General features: G+C 40.9%; 1 protein-coding gene across 1 annotated transcript in view; it reads left to right on the top strand.

The window, feature by feature from the left end:
* LOC134910759 (vomeronasal type-2 receptor 26-like) overlaps positions 1-13,198 on the top strand; it is a 54,385-nt gene extending 41,187 nt beyond the window's left edge. The window contains exons 4-5 of the mRNA XM_063919142.1: positions 5,780-5,903; positions 12,297-13,198. Of these exons, the coding sequence (XP_063775212.1) occupies positions 5,780-5,903; positions 12,297-13,198 (1,026 nt within the window). The remainder of the gene's footprint in view (positions 1-5,779; positions 5,904-12,296) is intronic.
* Positions 13,199-19,173: the final 5,975 nt, after the last annotated feature.

Below are 19,173 nucleotides of genomic sequence, written 5' to 3'. Positions count from 1 at the left end.
CCGCCATAATGTGTAAAAAGGGGGGGCGCTGTCTGCCGTAATGTGTAAAAAGGGGGACGCTGTCTGCCATAATGTGTAAAAAGGGGGACGTTGTCTGCCATAATGTTTAAAAAGGGGGACGCTGTCTGCCGTAATGTGTAAAAGGGGCTCTACCCGGTGTAGTGGCGCTACTGTGCAGCGTAATTTGAATAATAGAGACTACTATGCACCGTAGTATGAATTGGCATTATTTTGTGGCCACGCCTCTTCCCCGTGAAGCCACACCCCTATATATTTTTTGTGCGCCTGTGGCGCGCACTGCATCTATCTTGCGTAGGGGGGCGCCAATGCCATTTCTTGCACACAGCACTAAAATCCCTAGTTACGGCACTGACTTCCATATATGTCCAGTGGTACTGCCATTTAATTCCAGTGATTTGGACGTATAATTCCAGTGATTTTGCCATTTATTTCCAGTGATTTGGATGCATAATTCCAGAGATTTGGATGTACAATTCCAGTGATTTTGGCAATTAATTCCAGTGATTTGGACATATAATTCCAGTTGGAATTGTTTGTGTCGCTTGGCTTAGTCATACAGCTACCTCATTGCACCTCTTCAACATCTTTGCATGAGGTGCTGTTTGGGGCCTAGTTTTTGAAAAGTACCATCCTGTCTGACACTGCCGTATGAATCCAGAGGTACTTGCTGTATAAGTCCACCGATTGCAGAATTTTTTTAAAATGACAGGGGCGTGCTGGAGATGCTGAGAGTGGACCAAACAATTGCGGCCCACTCTCAACATTCAGCCACTGCGTGACACTACTAGATGGGCCAGGTGGCTGTGTCGCTTAGCTTAGTCATACAGCAACCTCGGAGCACCTTTTTTTCTTCTTTGCATTATGTGCTGTTTGGGGACTAGTTTTTGAATAGTGCCATCCTGTCTGACACTGCAGTGCCACTCTTAGATGGGCCAGGGGTTTGTGTCGCACACTTGTGTCGCTTAGCTTGGTCATACAGCCACCTCGGTGCAACTTTTAGGCCTAAAAACAATATTGTGAGGTGAGGTGTTCAGAATAGACTGGAAATTAATGTTATTGAGGTTAATTGTAGGAGCAAAATTACCCCCAAATTCAGTGATTTTAGCTGTTTTTATGTTTTTCCCCAAAAAAAACATCCAGGTCCAAAATCAAATCCAAAACCAAAACCAGAAAGGGTGGTTTTGGCAAAATCAAGCCAAAGCCAATACACGAAAGTGGAATTAGAACCAAAACACCAAACACGAAAAGTGCCAGCTGCACATCTCTAATATATATATATATATATATATATATATATATATATATATATATATATATATATAAGAACTGGTCGCACACATATAGGATAAAAGTCGGAGTTCCAGCACATAATAGGGTAAGTGTAGTCGGTAACAAGGAGCCCGCACATCCAGAAATAATGCTTCAAAAAAACTTTATAAAACATTCAGCAAAAAGAAGTTCACATAACTACACATAAAGTGCATACAGTATATCTGGAATCAGGACAATCATTTAAGCATACAAGCCTGCCAGGGTGGTTAGTAATAAATCCAAGTCCCGCAAATTTCAGTGAGCATCAGCATGGTGTCAACAGCTCTTTCGGTGCCTTATGAGCACCTTCATCCAGGACTACTGATGCCAATGTGAGAGCCCCTTATATAGGTCCCAAACGAGTGTAAATTAACTCACCCGTGTAGCGCCATTCCCGCCTCGCCTGTCACTCCAGGAAGTCTCTGACCATGTGTAGCTTACAGGTGGCAAAGTACCTCCTGCCACATACCCTTTCCCTCAGCTTTTCCTGGCTCAGAAAAGCAGCATGTGACACTGGCAAGGTTTCACATTTGCCAATTATTTTGGACTGACAAATCTTTGGGACATAACTTGGGCCCATACACCTGGGTCCCAAGTTACTCTGCCAAGGACACATGCAAGGCCCTTTTACCTGGCCTTGGAATCTATTTCCATTAAAGTTTGGTGGCACCAACTCCACTGTGCCACCTTCCCTTTCCCTCCACTTTGGCCACTTCCTGTTGCCCACTAAACTTCCCCTTCTCTTCACCTTTCTACCTTTAGGGATGTTTCCCTTATCGGGCTCGGATTTACTGGCTACTAAGGAAGTCGCTTCATTCTTTTCTGGGTGTTTGTGAAACCTGACATTAACCAACTCTGGATTGGGGAAGGTTTTTAAGTTCACTCTGGGCCTAGTAGTCACACCGGCCCTCACTGGTCTTGGCCTATATGGACTTGGCACCGGTAACACCTAGTCTCTGCCCTGACTTTAATTGTTCTGAGGTCATGTTCCAATGCTAAAATCTTCCCCAAGATCTGGATTACTCCCCAATAAGCTCTCCACTTCACTCTCCAACTGTGGGGCTTTAATAGGGTCACATAAATCCCTGACCTGAGGTGTTAGAGCTGTCACCCCTTTTGTTTTTTTTAGCATGAATTCTCTTTTTGTTACCCATTTGAAGAGACACTTCAGAATATGCTGTATATCTGGAAATCTTTATTCACCCTGTTACCTTTGAAAACTGTAAGTGAAAGGGAAAATAAAAATTATTTTTTTCTCTTTTTAGCACAGATTAAGCTTTTAATAAAGCACTGAAATGTAGCATGTACATAGTGGTCCCAAATACCTTACACTGGCAGTGCAAATAAACGTCTCCCTTCAGGCTCTTAAAACTAGAACTCAGGGATTGCTGGGACACATAGTGCCACTAAGTTTCTCTATTTAAATAGAACCACATTTATAAAAGGTTTCAACTTTGATTGATTGGTCTTACTAAGCTAATTAACAGGGACACCAAACTCCCATTACCAGATTTTGCAGGCACAGGTAAAAATAAGCTTGGAAAAGAAATTCAGTCATAAATTATTAGCTGCTTTCAACCCCTTAGAGCAAATCAGCACAGCTACTTTCAATGAATGGTGCAAAGCACAGAAGACAGAACAGGCCATGCACCCTGTTTAACCTCTTTTCTGCAATGCAAACCTTTGCCCCAAATCAAACACATTCAGTTTAAACAAAACATATAATTTTTACCCCGTGGGGTTGGGTTTAACCACTACTCACAACACCTTTGGTCTGGTACTGATGCCCACAAGTTCAGCTTGGTCTGGAGTTCGCTGTTGGGTCCTCTGCCATGTGTGACCTGACTAGCAGAAGGGTCGCTGTTCAGGCGCCATTTGTAACATGAGTCTTGCTAGAATGTGCTCTGCTTCAAAAATTCCACCAGCGACCTACTCCAGGCTTGTGCAAAAACAACAAATACCTTTTATTCAGGTAGCTCAAAAACAAAGATATACATAAAACAAAGATCACTGTCTTTAGTATAAACTACCAGGGAGGTTAGGCCCTGCCTCACTCCCTCTTACTTAATAAGGAACCCTTCAGGTCCCGGCATCCTGACACTAGTGGCCCAGCCCTCCGGATCCCACTGTCCCTAGCAGGCCTATCACCTGGACACTAACTGCCTTCAGGAGCCCTGACTCATGGGAGAGACTCTGCTTTAAACCCAGCACCCAGGTGCTGGCTGATGAAGCAGCTTCTTGCGCTAAAAAGCCTATAAGACCTGGTCTGGGCCAAATGAATGGGAACCTAGTCCATCCACACTTTCCATCCACCCCCAGGACCCTGTATGTAGCTTACAGGTGGAAATGTACCTCTCCTGCCACAATATATATATATATATATATATAAAAAGAAAAGCAATAGGACGCAAGGACAGGCATTGAGACTGGAGGGGGGTAGGTTCAAAGGAAATATGAGGAAAACGTACTTCACATAAAGGGTAGTGGACAAGTGGAATAGCCTCCCATCAGAGGTGGTAGAGGCTAAGACAGTAGAGCAATTTAACCATGCATGGGATAGACATAAGGATCTCCTTACAAAGAAATAAAGATCAAATAAGGTTTGAGATAAAAATACAATATGTTAAAAAAAAAGTGGCACACTAGATGGGCCAAGTGGTTCTTATCTGCCACCACATTCTATGTTTATTTATTTATTTATTTATTAACAGTTTCTTATATAGCGCAGCAAATTCCGTTGCGCTTTACAATTTGAAATAACAATAACAAACTGGGTGATAACAGTCATAGAGGTAGGAAGGAATGGTAGGAAGGTAGGAAGGAATGATAGAGGTAGGAAGGAATGTTTCTATGTTATATATATATATATATATATATATATATCTCCAGCAAATTGAATCAGAGGGCACTCTCAATCACTTTAACTGGTTACCAACTAAAAATTGACCAAATGATTATGGCTTTACACAATTTATTAAAAGCAAAGTATTGCCCAATCTAGACAGAGGTAACCCTTTTTCACAATTACAGATCACAATATATGTCAAATGTACAATAGTGTAGGGTTTCTTTTCTCTCTGTCTTCAACCCTGACGCGTTTCATCCTTTGTGGACTTCTTCAGAGGGATGGTCAACACAGCTGGTAAAACATACATATTATAATGTAGAAACAAAAATATACATATTACAATTTACAAACAATAACAATTAAAATACATAAATTTATACTTATTACAAAATTGTTAAACTAAAATACTAGATATTCAATAGATCGAGCAGGAGATGAGGATGTTCCATACTAGCTGGTCAGAGAACATATGCAGGAGAGTGACATATTGTGTAACTTCACTATACATGCAGTGTGTTATTTTACTACACCGTTCCATAGGGATAAGATGATAATAACAAATTACATGAAGATGAAAGATTCCATAAAGTACATACCAAATGGTCAGTCCATGAAGCAACCATATATGAATTCAATGGGTTGAAACACTGTAATGCTCAATAGTGTTGAACACTTTCTACAAAACAATATGTTATAACTATGTTACATTCCCTTCTCATAGAAAAAGTACCATTATGCACTCAGCATATATATTACTTACAGACTAAATTAGCAAGTAAGTATCTGTAAGTAATAATCTCTGGTGACCAGTGTATAGTATATCTCCATTCTTTGGTGACCAGTGTATAGTATATCTCCATTCTTTGGTGACCAGTGTACATATTATGTAACACAGGGTGTTGACTCAACCCTCAGGCGCCAGGTCACCTATTGTTGTATATTTCTTTTGTCAGTTCCTCCTAGCAAGGAACTTAGGTGAATTAGGCTGCCAGTCATAAATCTTTATCACCACATTAGTTATACTCAAAAAGAGCAGAGAGAGAGAGTATTGTTTGTATACATATATATATATATATATATATATACATGTGTTCTCTTACATCTTTGCTCCGTGCGCTATAAGCCAAGTTACACATAACGCATGAGTGCCTTGTGACTCAGTAGCGCCGAGCATCTTTTTCTTGCATTTTTTCATCTTAGACACAATGTAATGCAATACACAGATGTGTCCTCATACATCCTTGCTGCAGTCATGCTAAACAGCCCTTCAAGTTCCACCAAGATATTGCGGTAGTGCCTAGCATCCTTCTTAATGTTTTCTGCATCTGTGTATTCGTTGCAAAAAAATGCACAAGCAGCTTCTGCTGATTAAAATGACACGCAGCATGCCTATATTCTGTGTGTGACTGCGGCTGTATCTGCATACAATATGCCATACTACAGTCTTTTCCTGGAAAACACAGAAATGTGGCATTTCGTATGCAGATTCAGCCACAATTATACATAGAATATAGGCATGCTGCAAATAATTTATATATATATATAAATAATGACTTTGGAGAGATAACCTGTATGTAATATATTTATCTATTGTCACAGACTCCCCGCTCTGTGTGCACTGAGAGCTGCCTCCCTGGATATCACAAAAGTCAGGGCAGAAGTCGAATCTCTTGCTGCCACTATTGTGTCCGGTGTCCGGAGGGTGAAATCTCCAACATGACTGGTTAGTAACCTCTGGGTTATATACTATCTGGGTTTCCTTACTCCACCAATACATGAAAGTCAAGCCTTGTCAGGGGAATAGAAGATGCAACGAGGACAAAAAATAAAATGAATTAATTAATACAGTAGGTATTTGCAGCACTTGGTGCAACACTTTTTGTTCTTACTTTCTGAAAGTCATGGGTAATTAGTGTCCCTACACCAATGTCTCTACAGTGAAAAAATTCAAATGGAGGTATTTCCCATTTCCTGTATATCTAATAGCTCAAAAAACTCCTATACACTCCACATGTCCATTTTTTTTTCAGTTTTTCTGAAAAAAACAACAACCCAGTATTGGTTATGTTTATTAGAAAGCAGTAACACTAGGTTTTACCTTTTCCCTCCTGTGGCCAGTATAAGTATAGCATACCTACATTCTCTGGTGACCAGTGTATAGCATATCTCCATTCTCTGGTGGACAATATATGGTATATTTCCATTCTCTGGTGACCAGTGTATAGCATATCTCCAGTCTCTGGTGACCAGTGTATAGCATTTCTCCATTCTCTGGTGACCAGTGTATAGCATATCTCCAGTCTCTGGTGACCAGTGTATAGCATTTCTCCATTCTCTGGTGACCAGTGTATAGCATTTCTCCATTCTCTGGTGACCAGTGTATAGCATATCTCCAATCTCTGGTGACCAGTGTATAACATATCTCCATTTTCTGGTGATCAGTGTATAGCATATCTCCATTCTCTGGTGACCACTGTATAGCATATCTCCAATCTCTGGTGACCACTGTATAGCTTATCTCCAATCTCTGGTGACCAGTGTATAGCATATCTCCATTTTCTGGTGACCAGTGTATAGCATATCTCCATTCTCTGGTGACCAGTGTATAACATACCTCCATTCTCTGATGATCACTATATAACATATCCCCATTCTCTGTGGCCTTGCATCCTATATCACCATTCTCTAGTGGCCAGTGTATAGCATATCTCCATTCTCTGGTGACCAAAGTATAGCATATCTCCATTCTCTGGTGACCAGTGTATAGCATATCTCCATTCTCTGGTGGTCAGTGTACAGCATATCTCTATTCTCTGATGACCAGTGTATAGCAAATCTCCATTCTCTGGTGGTCAGTATACAGCATACCTACGTTCTCTGTGGTCAGTGTATAACATATCTTAAGTCTCTGTGGTCAGTGTACAGCATATCTCCATTCTTTGGTGACCAATGTATATCATGTCAGCATTCTCTGGTGACCAGTGTAAAACATATCTCAATTCTCTTTGGTCCCTGTATAGCATATCTACATTCTCTGGTGAATAGCGTACTGTACCCACATTCTCTGTTGCCAATCTATAGCATATACCCAATCTCTGGTGACCACTGTATAACATATCTCCATTCTCTGGTTATCAGTATATAGCATATCCCCATGCTCCGTGGCCTTGTATAGTATATCACCATTCTTTGGTGACCAGTGTATAGCATATCTCCATTCTCTAGTAGCCAGTGTGTAGGATATCCCAATTCTCTGGGTACAGTGTATAGCATATCTCCATTCTCTGGTGACCAGGGTATAGCATATCTCCATTCTCTGGTGACCAGGGTATAGCATATCTCCATTCTCTGGTGACCAGTGTATAGGATATCTCCATTCTCTGGTGACCAGTGTATAGTGTATCTCCATTCTCTGGTGACCAGTGTATAGGATATCTCCATTCTCTGGTGACCAGTGTATAGCATATCTCCATTCTCTGGTGACCAGTGTATAGCATATCTCCATTATCTGGTGACCAGTGTATAGGATATCTCCATTCTCTGGTGACCAGTGTATAGGATATCTCCATTCTCTATGACCAGGGTACAGCATATCGCTATTCTCTGTGGCCAGTGTATAGTATATCTCCAATTTCTGGTGGCCTGTGTATAATACATCTCTGTTCATTAGTGGCCGGTGTATAGCATTGGTGGGATGAAATGGAGTCTGAGATCGGCACGATTGGAAAATCAAAAAGCCACACAGATTAAATGAATTCAGTTTACACAAGACATGTCAGGTCACCTATCTGGATAGTTTGTATCTCGCTCTAACTAATCCTAGATCTCCACCATCCACTCCACAACCTCTTGTGGTGGTTCCTCCTGCTCCAAGTCCAGTTTCTCGATTACACCTATCCCTTCCCAATAAATGTGATGGTAATTCTAAGCACTGCAGTGGTTTTCTATACCAGTGGGAAATACATTTTGGTTTGCAGCCAATGAACTATCCTATACCCAGAATCTGCAAAGCTTACATAATTTCTCTTCTAAAAGGGCAAGTTCTTGAATGGACATCTCCATTATGGGAAAAATTCTCTCTTGTTCAATTATGATGACTTCATTTCTACATTCCATAAAGTGTTTGACTAGCCCGGTTGAACTACCTATGCTTCTATAGAAATTCTCAGACTTAAAAAATGGTCTAGATTCATGAGTCAGTATGACATTTTGTTACAAACATTATCTTCAAAGCTCAGTAGGAACGAGGATGCACTAATTGCAACATTTTGTAATGGGTTATCAGACTGAATCAAAGATGATTTGGAAAGCTGTGAACTTCCTGCAAAATTAAATGAATTAATATCCTTATGTAACGAGGTGGATTTGAGATATCATGAATATGTGCTTGAGAAGAGTAAAACTGAGCATCCTAAACTCTGAATGATATCCATAACCAAATCTCCTCCTCCTTCACAAATTGAACAGATGCAAATCAATCGGTCTCAGTTAACCTCTTAAGAACGATTAAGATGCCGACAAGAAAAGTTATGTATGTTTTGTGGTTAAGCAAATCACATCATTAAGTCCTGTTCCCTTCATCTGGAAAATGCCCGCCCCTAGCTTCTGTAAGAGAGGTTAAGCTGGGGGTTATGAAAAAATCACCATGTAAGACAGATTTTCTAAGATAGCCCACTTTATCCTTCTTCCAGGTCTCCCTTCTGTAACTCGTCTCGCCCAACTATTTGTAACTGAAATCTTCAAACTACATGTCACAATAGATATAGCATCAAGTGTTTTGAGTTTTGGCCAAAGGGTTGAAGTTTGCACCAGCAAAAGATCCTCAATTCTTCAACCTCTACATCGAACTAAATAGGTACACACGCGATCTCTGTAGAAAGAGATATTTTCATAATAAAACTTTAAGAAACAAGGGTATCATAGGGACCCCCATAATACTGGACTCAAGTGATCAACTTGCTTTAGATACTCTGACAGATCTACAATTCGAGGGATACGTATCACAAACGGTTCCCATCTTTGATGTTAAAAGTAGCAATAATGTCAAACTGTTAAATAACAAAAGTGAGTTTTTACCCGACATACTACAAAAGTGGCTATATAGAAACTTTTTTAAACTACCACCCTACAGGATTTTAAGAATCTCTGTGAAAATGTAGGAAAAATGAGAAAGGGTCAGTATCTCAAAAAAGGTAGAAATAGCAGGGGTGGGAAGGTTAGTGATAACCTACACATTAACGAGAAACGTGCCCTAAGGACTCTGCAAAGGGATAACACTATCATAATTAAGGCTGCTGACAAGGGGGGAGGGACCGTCATTCAAAATATCTCTGATTATTTACAGAAGGCATACCGTCAACTTAACAATACGAAATTTTATTATTAACTTCATGGAGACCCCACTCTGGGCTTCATGAATGAACTCAAGGGGATAATCATGAGAGCTTTGGCATGTGGTGCAATATCCAGAACTGAATATCACTTTTTGTTTAATGCTCACCCCATCACCCCCACCTATTATCACCTCCCCAAAATACATAAGTCCTTCACGTCCCCACCTGGTCATCCCATTAGTTTAGGAGTGGGATCACTTACCTCTCACCTTTCAGCTTTTGTAGATTCATTTTTTGCAACCCCTTGTTAAAAACTTCAAATCTTATATTAGAGACACTACCCATTTTTTACAGATGATTAAGAATATCAGTTGGCAGGGGAGCTATTTACTAGTTACCTGTGATGCTGAGTTACTCTACACAAATATTCCTCATAACAATGGATTGCAAACAATTAAACACTACTTAGATCTTGACTTATCCATCTCTGTTCACTTAAATCAATTCATTATAGATGCTGTTCACTTTATATTAACATGTAACTACTTCACGTTTAATGGTGATTATTATTTACAGACACATGGTACTGCCATGGGCACAAGTTTCACCCCAAGCTTCGCCAACTTATATATGGGACGTCTCGAGGATCAATACATCTGGGATGGTCCCTTTTGGGTGAACCTGGTGCTCTATGGCAGATACATAGCTGACCTTTTTATTATTTGGAATGGGGACACTTCTACAGTTACATCTTTTGTTGATTACCTGAATACCAACACTTATGGTCTCACCTTCACAAGCACAATTCACTGCACTGAGATCACTTTCCTGGATATTGCACTACACGCTGAGTTGGCTATGGGTAAAATATCAACAAAAACTAACTAGAAAAAGGTGGGTTGTAGCACCTTTTTAAACTAGCCATTATCGGCCTTGGCTAACTAACATTCCAAAAAGTCAGTATCTAAGGTTGAAGAGAAATTGCTCGAGTGACACTGACTTTGTAATACTGAGTAAAGAGCTAACGCAGTCATTTAGAGATCAAGGGTATCCCCAAGAGGTCTTGGATAAAGTATTTTCCGAAACTTTGGAAAGGGATAGAGAAGACCTCCTGTCAGTGAAGGCTTTTGATGCTCCCCCCTCGACAGCACCAATTAACCATGAACCAGTTTTTATTTCTAAATTTAATAATGCCTCAAACTCAATCAGGAAAATCATCAAGAAGAACTTTCCAACACTAAAAATGGATAGACTCCTCGCAGACTCTTTAGAAAAAGAAGCCAAAATTATTTTTAAGAAGACTAAGAATCTTCAAAACTATCTATCGCCTAGCCACTTTTCTACATCTAATGAATAGGGATGTTGTGTATATGTTATGTTACTGTGAAATAAAACTGTGTTACATTGTACCAGTTTTTTATTTCATGTTGATGAGGTTCTGATACCATCAAATTTAGAAATAAGGCAAGAGGTGGAAGAACAATCCATTAAGGTCATAACCTCCAATATGTGTGAATATTGTCTACTAAAATAGTAGACCACCCTTTTTCGTACGAGTTTTCCCCTAATAAATCATATTGAGATTTTTGTATTGTTATTGCACTGTTGTATTTCTCTTTATCTTTTTTATATGTATGTGGAGACGCAAGGTGCTAAAAGAAAAAAAGATATCTCCATTGAGTATTTCTGTTTAAGGTCAAATATATCAGCACCTGTGAACCGAGTGGTGATATTTACATATTTTTAGTCAATGCTACATAATAACTGCTAACCACTGACATTGTATCTGCATAATCCATACAGGCCACACCTGGGCAGATTTATTAACAGCTTGGTCTACTCTCATTAATTAGATACACATACCTTGTATACACATCATGTACCCTGATTATGATCAGTGGCATAAACTGTCTTATTAGACATTGGCATATATTGAATATTGGGCCTAATTCAAGGTTGATTGCAAAATAAAATTTTCCACTAATGGGCAAAACCATGTGCACTGCCGGTAGGGCAGATATAACATGTGCAGAGAGAGTTAGATTTGGATGGGGTGTGTTAAAACTGAAATCTAAATTCCAGTTTAAAAATAAAGCAGCCAGTATTTACCCTGCGCAGAAACAATATAACCTACCCAAATCTAACTCTCTCTCTGCACATGTTATATCTGCCCCACCTGCAGTGCACATGGTTTTACCCATTAGGGGAAAATGTTATTTTGCATTCAACCTTGATTTAGGCCCATTGTCTGTTGATTTTATAATTTGTTGTTGCTGCTGCAATTGCTCATTGTTATATACAGCAGTAACATTATTTCACAGATAAATACAGTAAGGGGGGTACACACGGAGATATAAGTGCTTAAGTTCTAAGCAATATGACTAGAATGACTTAGAATTTAAGCATGGATCTCTCCGTGTGTATGCCCCACGTGTTGCTATCGCCGGTACTAGATTTGCATGCATGCAAGCACAATCTAGCACATTGCTCAATCACCGCTGGTGGAAATGAGTGGCCCACCCATCCCCCTCCCTGCTCAGCACACATTGCGCTGTGTGCTGAGTCGGGGAGAGATGTGTGCTGAGGGTTCGTGCTGGATCGCTCAGCACACATCTCTGGGAGAAATCTCACCGTCTGTACCGGCCTTAACACACCAGATAAACTACTAGTGACTTGACGCCAACCACTGATAATAATATATAATACTAAGTGAAAGTTAAATAGGGAAATAAGCAGACGGCAGCTAACTCATGTTGTTTTACATAAAAATGTCTCTTTTTCAGATATGGAAATATGTTTGAAGTGTCCTGAGAATCAGTGGTCAAATGACAGAAGAGACGTCTGTATAGAAAGAACAGTTGTGTTCCTGTCTCATGGAGAGATATTAGGAGCATCTCTTATTTCCATCGCTCTATTATTCTGTTGCGTGACTGCTGTAATTTTAGGGATATTTATCAAATACAGAGATACAGCTGTGGTGAGAGCCAATAACCAGAACCTCAGCTTCATCCTCCTCCTCTCTCTCATTTTAGCCTTCCTGTGTCCTCTGCTATTTATTGGACGCCCCACAGAGATGTCTTGTCTCCTCAGACAAGTGGCTTTTGGGAACATTTTCACAGTTGCTCTCTCTTCACTTTTGGCCAAAACAGTCACCGTTGTCCTTGCCTTCAGAGCCACCAAGCCCGACCAGAAGCTGATGAGGTGGCTGACCAGACATTCATCGAGATCGCTACTTGTCATCTGCTCCTTTGGGGAGGCTGTGATCTGTGCCCTCTGGCTATGCTTATCTCCACCATTCCCAGATCATGACACCCAGGCAGAGGTTGGGAAGATGATATTACAGTGTAATGAAGGTTCTGTCGCTGCGTTCTACATTGTGATTGGCTACATGGGAGGTCTGGCTGCCTTATGCTTTATTGTGGCCTCTTTAGCCAGGAAGCTGCCAGATACATTCAATGAGGCTCAGTTCATCACATTCAGCATGGCGGTCTTCTGCAGTGTCTGGGTCGCCTTCATCCCAGCCTACCTCAGCGCCAAGGGGAAATACACTGTGGCTTTTGAGGTATTTGCCATTTTGGCTTCCAGTGCTGGACTCCTGGGCTGTATCTTCATCCCTAAATGTTACATTATTCTTATCAGACCAGATTTGAACACCAAGGTTAAATTAATCACAAGTAGAAGTTGAAATGGCAAAGAACGTTTATTATAATGTAATATTTTGTGCATGTACACGTATATATTATAGAGATATTGTATACATTTTTTTTCTGTATCTGACTTGTGTGACATCCATTAACCAATGTCCTCTCTGCTATTATCCTGTAGTATTGTCAGATGTCTCGGCCCCATTATATAGGCGGTATTTCTAACTGCCAGGAGCTTCATCATCATTTATCTTTGATCGATTTTATTTCAGATTACATACTGTAAGGGAAATACTTCGTTAGAGCTAGGGATCTCACATTATTCTTAATTGTCAACCAAGATACAGTACGTTAAATAGTGTCAGGGTAAATAGATCTCAAACACAGAAGTAGATTTGTTGCCCACTCACAGCTCTCAGTCCCACCAAGGACACCAAGTTAAGGGTAGAGAAGCAGTAGTGCCCACGAATACTACATCTAATCCTGAGGGGAGAGTGTGGGAAATAGCTGCAGATCCTCATATCTGATGCATCTCTTGTGATATTCCTGCAATAATCTTCTTGCAGGTGCAATTCCAATTCTTTGCTATCTCCTCTCCACCTCTGAGATGCAATGATAGAATCTCTGGCTCATCCCTTGCTGTATTGCATCTGTTCAGGAAAAAGTCCAGATGAGAGTCCGGGAGAACATGTTCCAGCCTAATTTCTGCTAAATATCTAACCTCATAAATATCACGTGTCTCCCATCCCCCTCCAAGTCACTAAAATGTGCCTTATGGAATGCACGCTCTGTTTGTAACAAGTTAACATCCATCCATGACCTCTTCATATCTCACAACTTTAATCTGCTGGCTATAACAGAAACATGGCTCACACAATCAGACACGGCCTCCCCTGCAGCACTGTCACACGGTGGTTTCCACTTCACACACACATCTAGGCCTAATAATAGTAAAGGTGGTGGGGTTGGAATCTTACTGTCAGTTTTTCACATACACTGTTCTACCTCAGGTTCCATCACTCGCATTCACCTCATTTGAAGTTCACTCTATCAGGATTTTCACCCCCTTCTCTCTGCGTGTTGCAGCTATCTATCGCCCTCCTGGGCAACCCAAACAACAATTTCTAGAAGATTTTTCGGCCTGGCTCCCACACTTCTTATCCTCTGACATCTCCACCATCATTATCGGTGATTTCAATATAGCTCTTGACAGTCCACAATCTGTTCATGCCTCCAAACTCCTCTCTCTAACCTCCTCTCTTGGCCTAACCCAATGGTCCGACTCCTCTACTCACCAGGAGGCCCACTGCCTTGATCTTGTGTTCACCAGGCTCTGCTCAGTTTCCGAATTCATTTACACTCCTTTCCCTCTCTCTGATCACAACCTGATCATCTTCCCAATCTCTTCTATTACTTTAAATTCTAGGACACTAAAACCAAGCAATCCTCCTCTAACCCGCAGAAATACTAACACTATAAATTTTCAACAGCTTTCCACTTCTCTGCAACAATTGCTCTCACCAATCTCTACATTCACCACACCTGACACTGCTGTATCCCACCTGCACCAGACCCTAGAGAGTGCCGTTGATGAAGTTGCTCCAGCTACCCATCACACTCAACATAGGCTTAGATGCCAACCATGGCACTCTAAATCAACAAGACACCTACAAAAACTGCCACGTTAAGTAGAACGTCAGTGGCGGATATCTCAGAATCCAAGTGACTTTCTCACATATAAGACCACCTACCACTCCTATCGTCAGGCCCTGGACGCTGCCAAACAAACATATTTCCAATCTCTCATCATGAAACCAACCCCAAGCAACTTTTTAATACATTTAAATCACTTCTTTACCCTCCCTCACCTCCCCCACTAGCTACTATCAGTGCACAAGAACTTGCTTCCTACTTCAAAGATAAGATTGATAAAATCCGAGATGACATGGTATGCTCTAACTCAGCCAGTGACCTGCTCAATTCCCTACCTGAACCCTCTGGCACTTTCTCTTCATTTGATCCCACAAGTTAAGATGAAGTATCAACACTCTTTTCAACCTCCTACTCCACTACCTCTCCTCTTGATCCTATACCCTCACAGGTTAGTAAAACTTTGTCTCATGTGCTTATCCCAACCTTAACCTAAATCTGTAATCTCTCTCTACTGGCATCTTTCCATCTCTGTTTAAACATGCAGTCATTACTCCCATTCTGAAAAAACACAACTCTGACCCAAACACACTCTCTAACTACCGTCCCATTTCTCAGCTACCCAGTCCCATTTCAGTATCATTTGTACGCTGATGATACTCAAATCTACCTATCCTCCCCAGATTTGTCATCATCTGTATTGGCTCGTGTCACTGGATGCCTGTCTGCCATTTCATCTTGGATGTCATCTCGCCATCTCAAACTCAACATTTCCAAAACAGAATTAATTATTTTCCCACCAGCTAAGAGTAGTTACCAACCTGATATCTCCATAACTGTTGACAATGCAACTTTCCAGCCTACCCCACAAGCTCGCTGCCTAGGTGTCACCCCTGACTCTGAACTGTCCTTTGTTCCACACATTCAATCTGTCTCTAAATCATGTTACACGCACCTTAAAAACATATCCAAAATATGCCCTTATCTTACACAAGACACTGCAAAAACTCTAATCCATGCACTCATCATCTCCCGCATTGATTATTGTAATAGTCTCCTTACTGGTCTTCCCAAACATAGGCTCTCACCACTTCAATCCATTTTAAATGCAGCTGCGAGGCTATCCTTCCTCGCCAGACATTCTTCATCTGCTGATCCGCTCTGTCAGTCCCTCCATTGGTTACCGGTATTCTACTGTGTCAAATATAAAATGCTTTTACTTACATACAAGGCTATTAACCAAACTGCACCAACGTACATCTCCTCACTCATCTCAAAATATCTCCCTACCAGACTTCTCCGCTCTGCACAAGATCTGCGTCTCTCATCCACATGTATTACCTGTTCACACTCAAAATTACAGGACTTTATCCGGGCTTCACCCACTCTGTGGAATGCCCTCCCACACACAGTAAGACTCGCCTCTAGTCTCCAAACCTTTAAACGTTCCCTGAAAACTCACCTCTTCAGACAAGCCTACCAAATTCCAGACCCACACACATAACCTTCAGTGCTTCCCTATCCAGTTACATCCTCTCTGTACAGTCCACATAACCTCTCATGTTGTCTTCCAACATTGCTGGGTGATCATATCATACAAAACATTAAGAAGCTAGCAATCTGGGGAACCATTATGTAACAGGTAGCATCTATCCTTGTGTATCAATGCCTATTTCCCTATAGATTGTAAGCTTGCGAGCAGGGCCTTCATACCTCTGTGTCTGTCTGTCTTTGCCCAGTTTTGTTCTATAACTGTTGTTCTAATTGTAAAGTGCAACAGAATATGCTGCGCTATATTAGAAACTGCTAATAAATAATAATAAGATAACAATTAGTAATTTCCAGGTTCTTCATAGACATGTGCCCTTTTGATCCCCAAAACATTAGTTGACAAACATTGTAATGCATTCCAAGCTGTTTTCTCATCACCGTGGATTATCTGGTCACAGTGCTCATCTTTAAGAAGCTCCCTTATCTGTGGGACAATGAATAGAACGTCCTTTATTTACCCCTGACTAAATGAAGGACATTTCTCTTTGAAGTTGATGACCGCTATCACAGCTAAAATACAAAGGCTTATCCAAATGTTTCATGAATCCCATTTTAATGTGCTAAGAAAGAAATATTATCTTACTTGGGTCCATTAGTGAACTGCAATGGATATTTTAACTGTTGAACCTAATGATTGCCTTGAAGGCCAAACTTTTTTTTGTTTAATTAGAACATGTATTCAATAAAGCTAAAGAAAGCAAAACCTGGTCTAAGTGATATACAAGAGCTAGTAATACATTGTACCTGCCTTTTTTAGTTTATTAAGATAAGTCAAAACTGATTTAATGTTTAAAACATTATTATTATTATCCTTTATTTATATTATTATCCTTTATTTATATGGCGCCACAAGGGTTCTGCAGTGCCCAATTACAGAGTACATACAGTAAACAATCAAACAAGAAAACAGAAACTTACAGTTGATGACAGTATAGGACAAGTACAGGGTAAATACACATAGTTACATCAACAGATGACACTGGAATAAGTATCAGGTGGCAGAAGACTGCTGGATGTGGTGCAGTTGAAGATTATTAAAGTAAGAAAGGATAAGCACATGAGGGAAGAGGGCCCTGCTCGTGAGAGCTTACATTCTAAAGGGGAGGGGTAGACAGACAGGGGTGACACAGATGGGGTACATAGAGAGCGTGGAACAGAGGGTTAGGATGAGATTTGGCTGGGTTTGGTAAAGAGGTGGGTCTTGAGAGCCCGTTTGAAGTTTTGTAGAGAGGTGGAGAGTCTGAGGGGGAGAGGTATGGAATTCCAGAGAAGTGGAGCAGCACGTGAAAAATCTTGGAGGTAGGTGTGGGAGGAAGTAATCCGTAGGCGGGAGAGTCGGCGTGCATTAGCAGAGCGAAGAGGATGGGTGGGAGTGTAAAGGGAGATAAGATCAGAGATGTAGATGGGAGAGGAGTGGGTGAGGGCTTTGTAAGCGAGTGTGAGAAGCTTGAAATGGATTCTGAAAGGGAAGGGGAGCCAGTGATGGTCTAGTAAGAGAGGGGAAGTGGACGTACAGTAGTGCGTTTGGTGAGGAAGATGAGCCGGGCAGCAGCATTGAGGATAGATTGGAGTGGAGAGAGCGGTATTTGTCAGGAATGCCAGTCAGGAGCAGATTACAGTAGTCCAGTCTGGAGATGACCAGTGAGTGGATGAGAGTCTTAGTAGCATCCTGGGTCAGAAAGGGTCTGATCCTGGAAATATTTTTTAGATGAAAACGTCAGGTTTGTGAGAGGTGCTGAATGTGTGGTGTGAAGGAGAGGAAGGAGTCGAGGATTACTCCAAGACAGAGCACTTGGGGGCTAGAGGAGATAGTAGTGCCATCAATAGATAATGAGATTGTAGGAGGTGAGGTTATGCGGGAGGGAGGGAAGATGATCAGCGTGTCTTTGGGTGTGTACGCACTGAGTGTACTTTGTACAGCCAGCGCGGCATTTGTACGCATAGTACGTACACGGTACGGGGCTTTGTATGCTAACGGTGTAAAAAGTATGTAAGCTAAGGTTTGCGGCCGCAGTGACTCTATTTTTAAAGTGTATTTAATGTGTTTTTTGAAAGTGTTGCTTTTAGTCTTGTATGTAAATCGACATTTACAATTGATCCTGTGCCCTGGGTCTATTCATGAAGCAGTGAAAAGAGTGGATAAAAGGGCCAGTGGAGAAGTTGGCAACCAATCAGCTTTGAATAAAGCCTTCATCAGGAACATTTTCGAAAATGTAAGGGAGATGCTGATTGGATGCCATGGGTAACCATGGGCAACTTCTCCCCTGGTCTGTTTATCCACTCTTTTCACTGCTTCATGAATAGACCCTTTTGGGTGTTGGCCATGCAGTGAGGCAAATCCAAAAATAGATCCACAGATCCAAATAATACATATAAATGTGAAATGCGTAAAATACGGGCTGGATGCTGCCCACTTAAATACCAATACACAAATGATTTTTTTTTTGCAATTTATATTAAAATAATTATTTAAAATCAAATAATGTAAAAATCAAAGTAAGTGTAAATGATTAATACAGCATGAAAGTGTATAGTAATACCAACCTGTATGTGCCTCATTGGGATTATTATACTACAGAGGTAAGCATTATCATTTGGTGACACCCCCCCCCCCCCTCTCCTTCAGTCACACCACCAAAACTTACACCAGCACCATGGCAGTTTCTCAATCCGTATATCTACAGGTAACATGGTTTGAATGCAGTAAAGTTTTTGCAGCGTTGGGAAATACTGAGGATCAGCTCAGCTCCCAAACAGTGGCATGAGTCATTGCAACATGTGCTGAGTACAGATGGGAATGCATAGAAAGCATATA

Source organism: Pseudophryne corroboree, chromosome 4 (genome assembly GCF_028390025.1).
Source record: "Pseudophryne corroboree isolate aPseCor3 chromosome 4, aPseCor3.hap2, whole genome shotgun sequence".
In the NCBI taxonomy this organism is placed as follows: domain Eukaryota; kingdom Metazoa; phylum Chordata; class Amphibia; order Anura; family Myobatrachidae; genus Pseudophryne; species Pseudophryne corroboree.
This window is presented reverse-complemented; position numbering and strand designations above follow the sequence as displayed.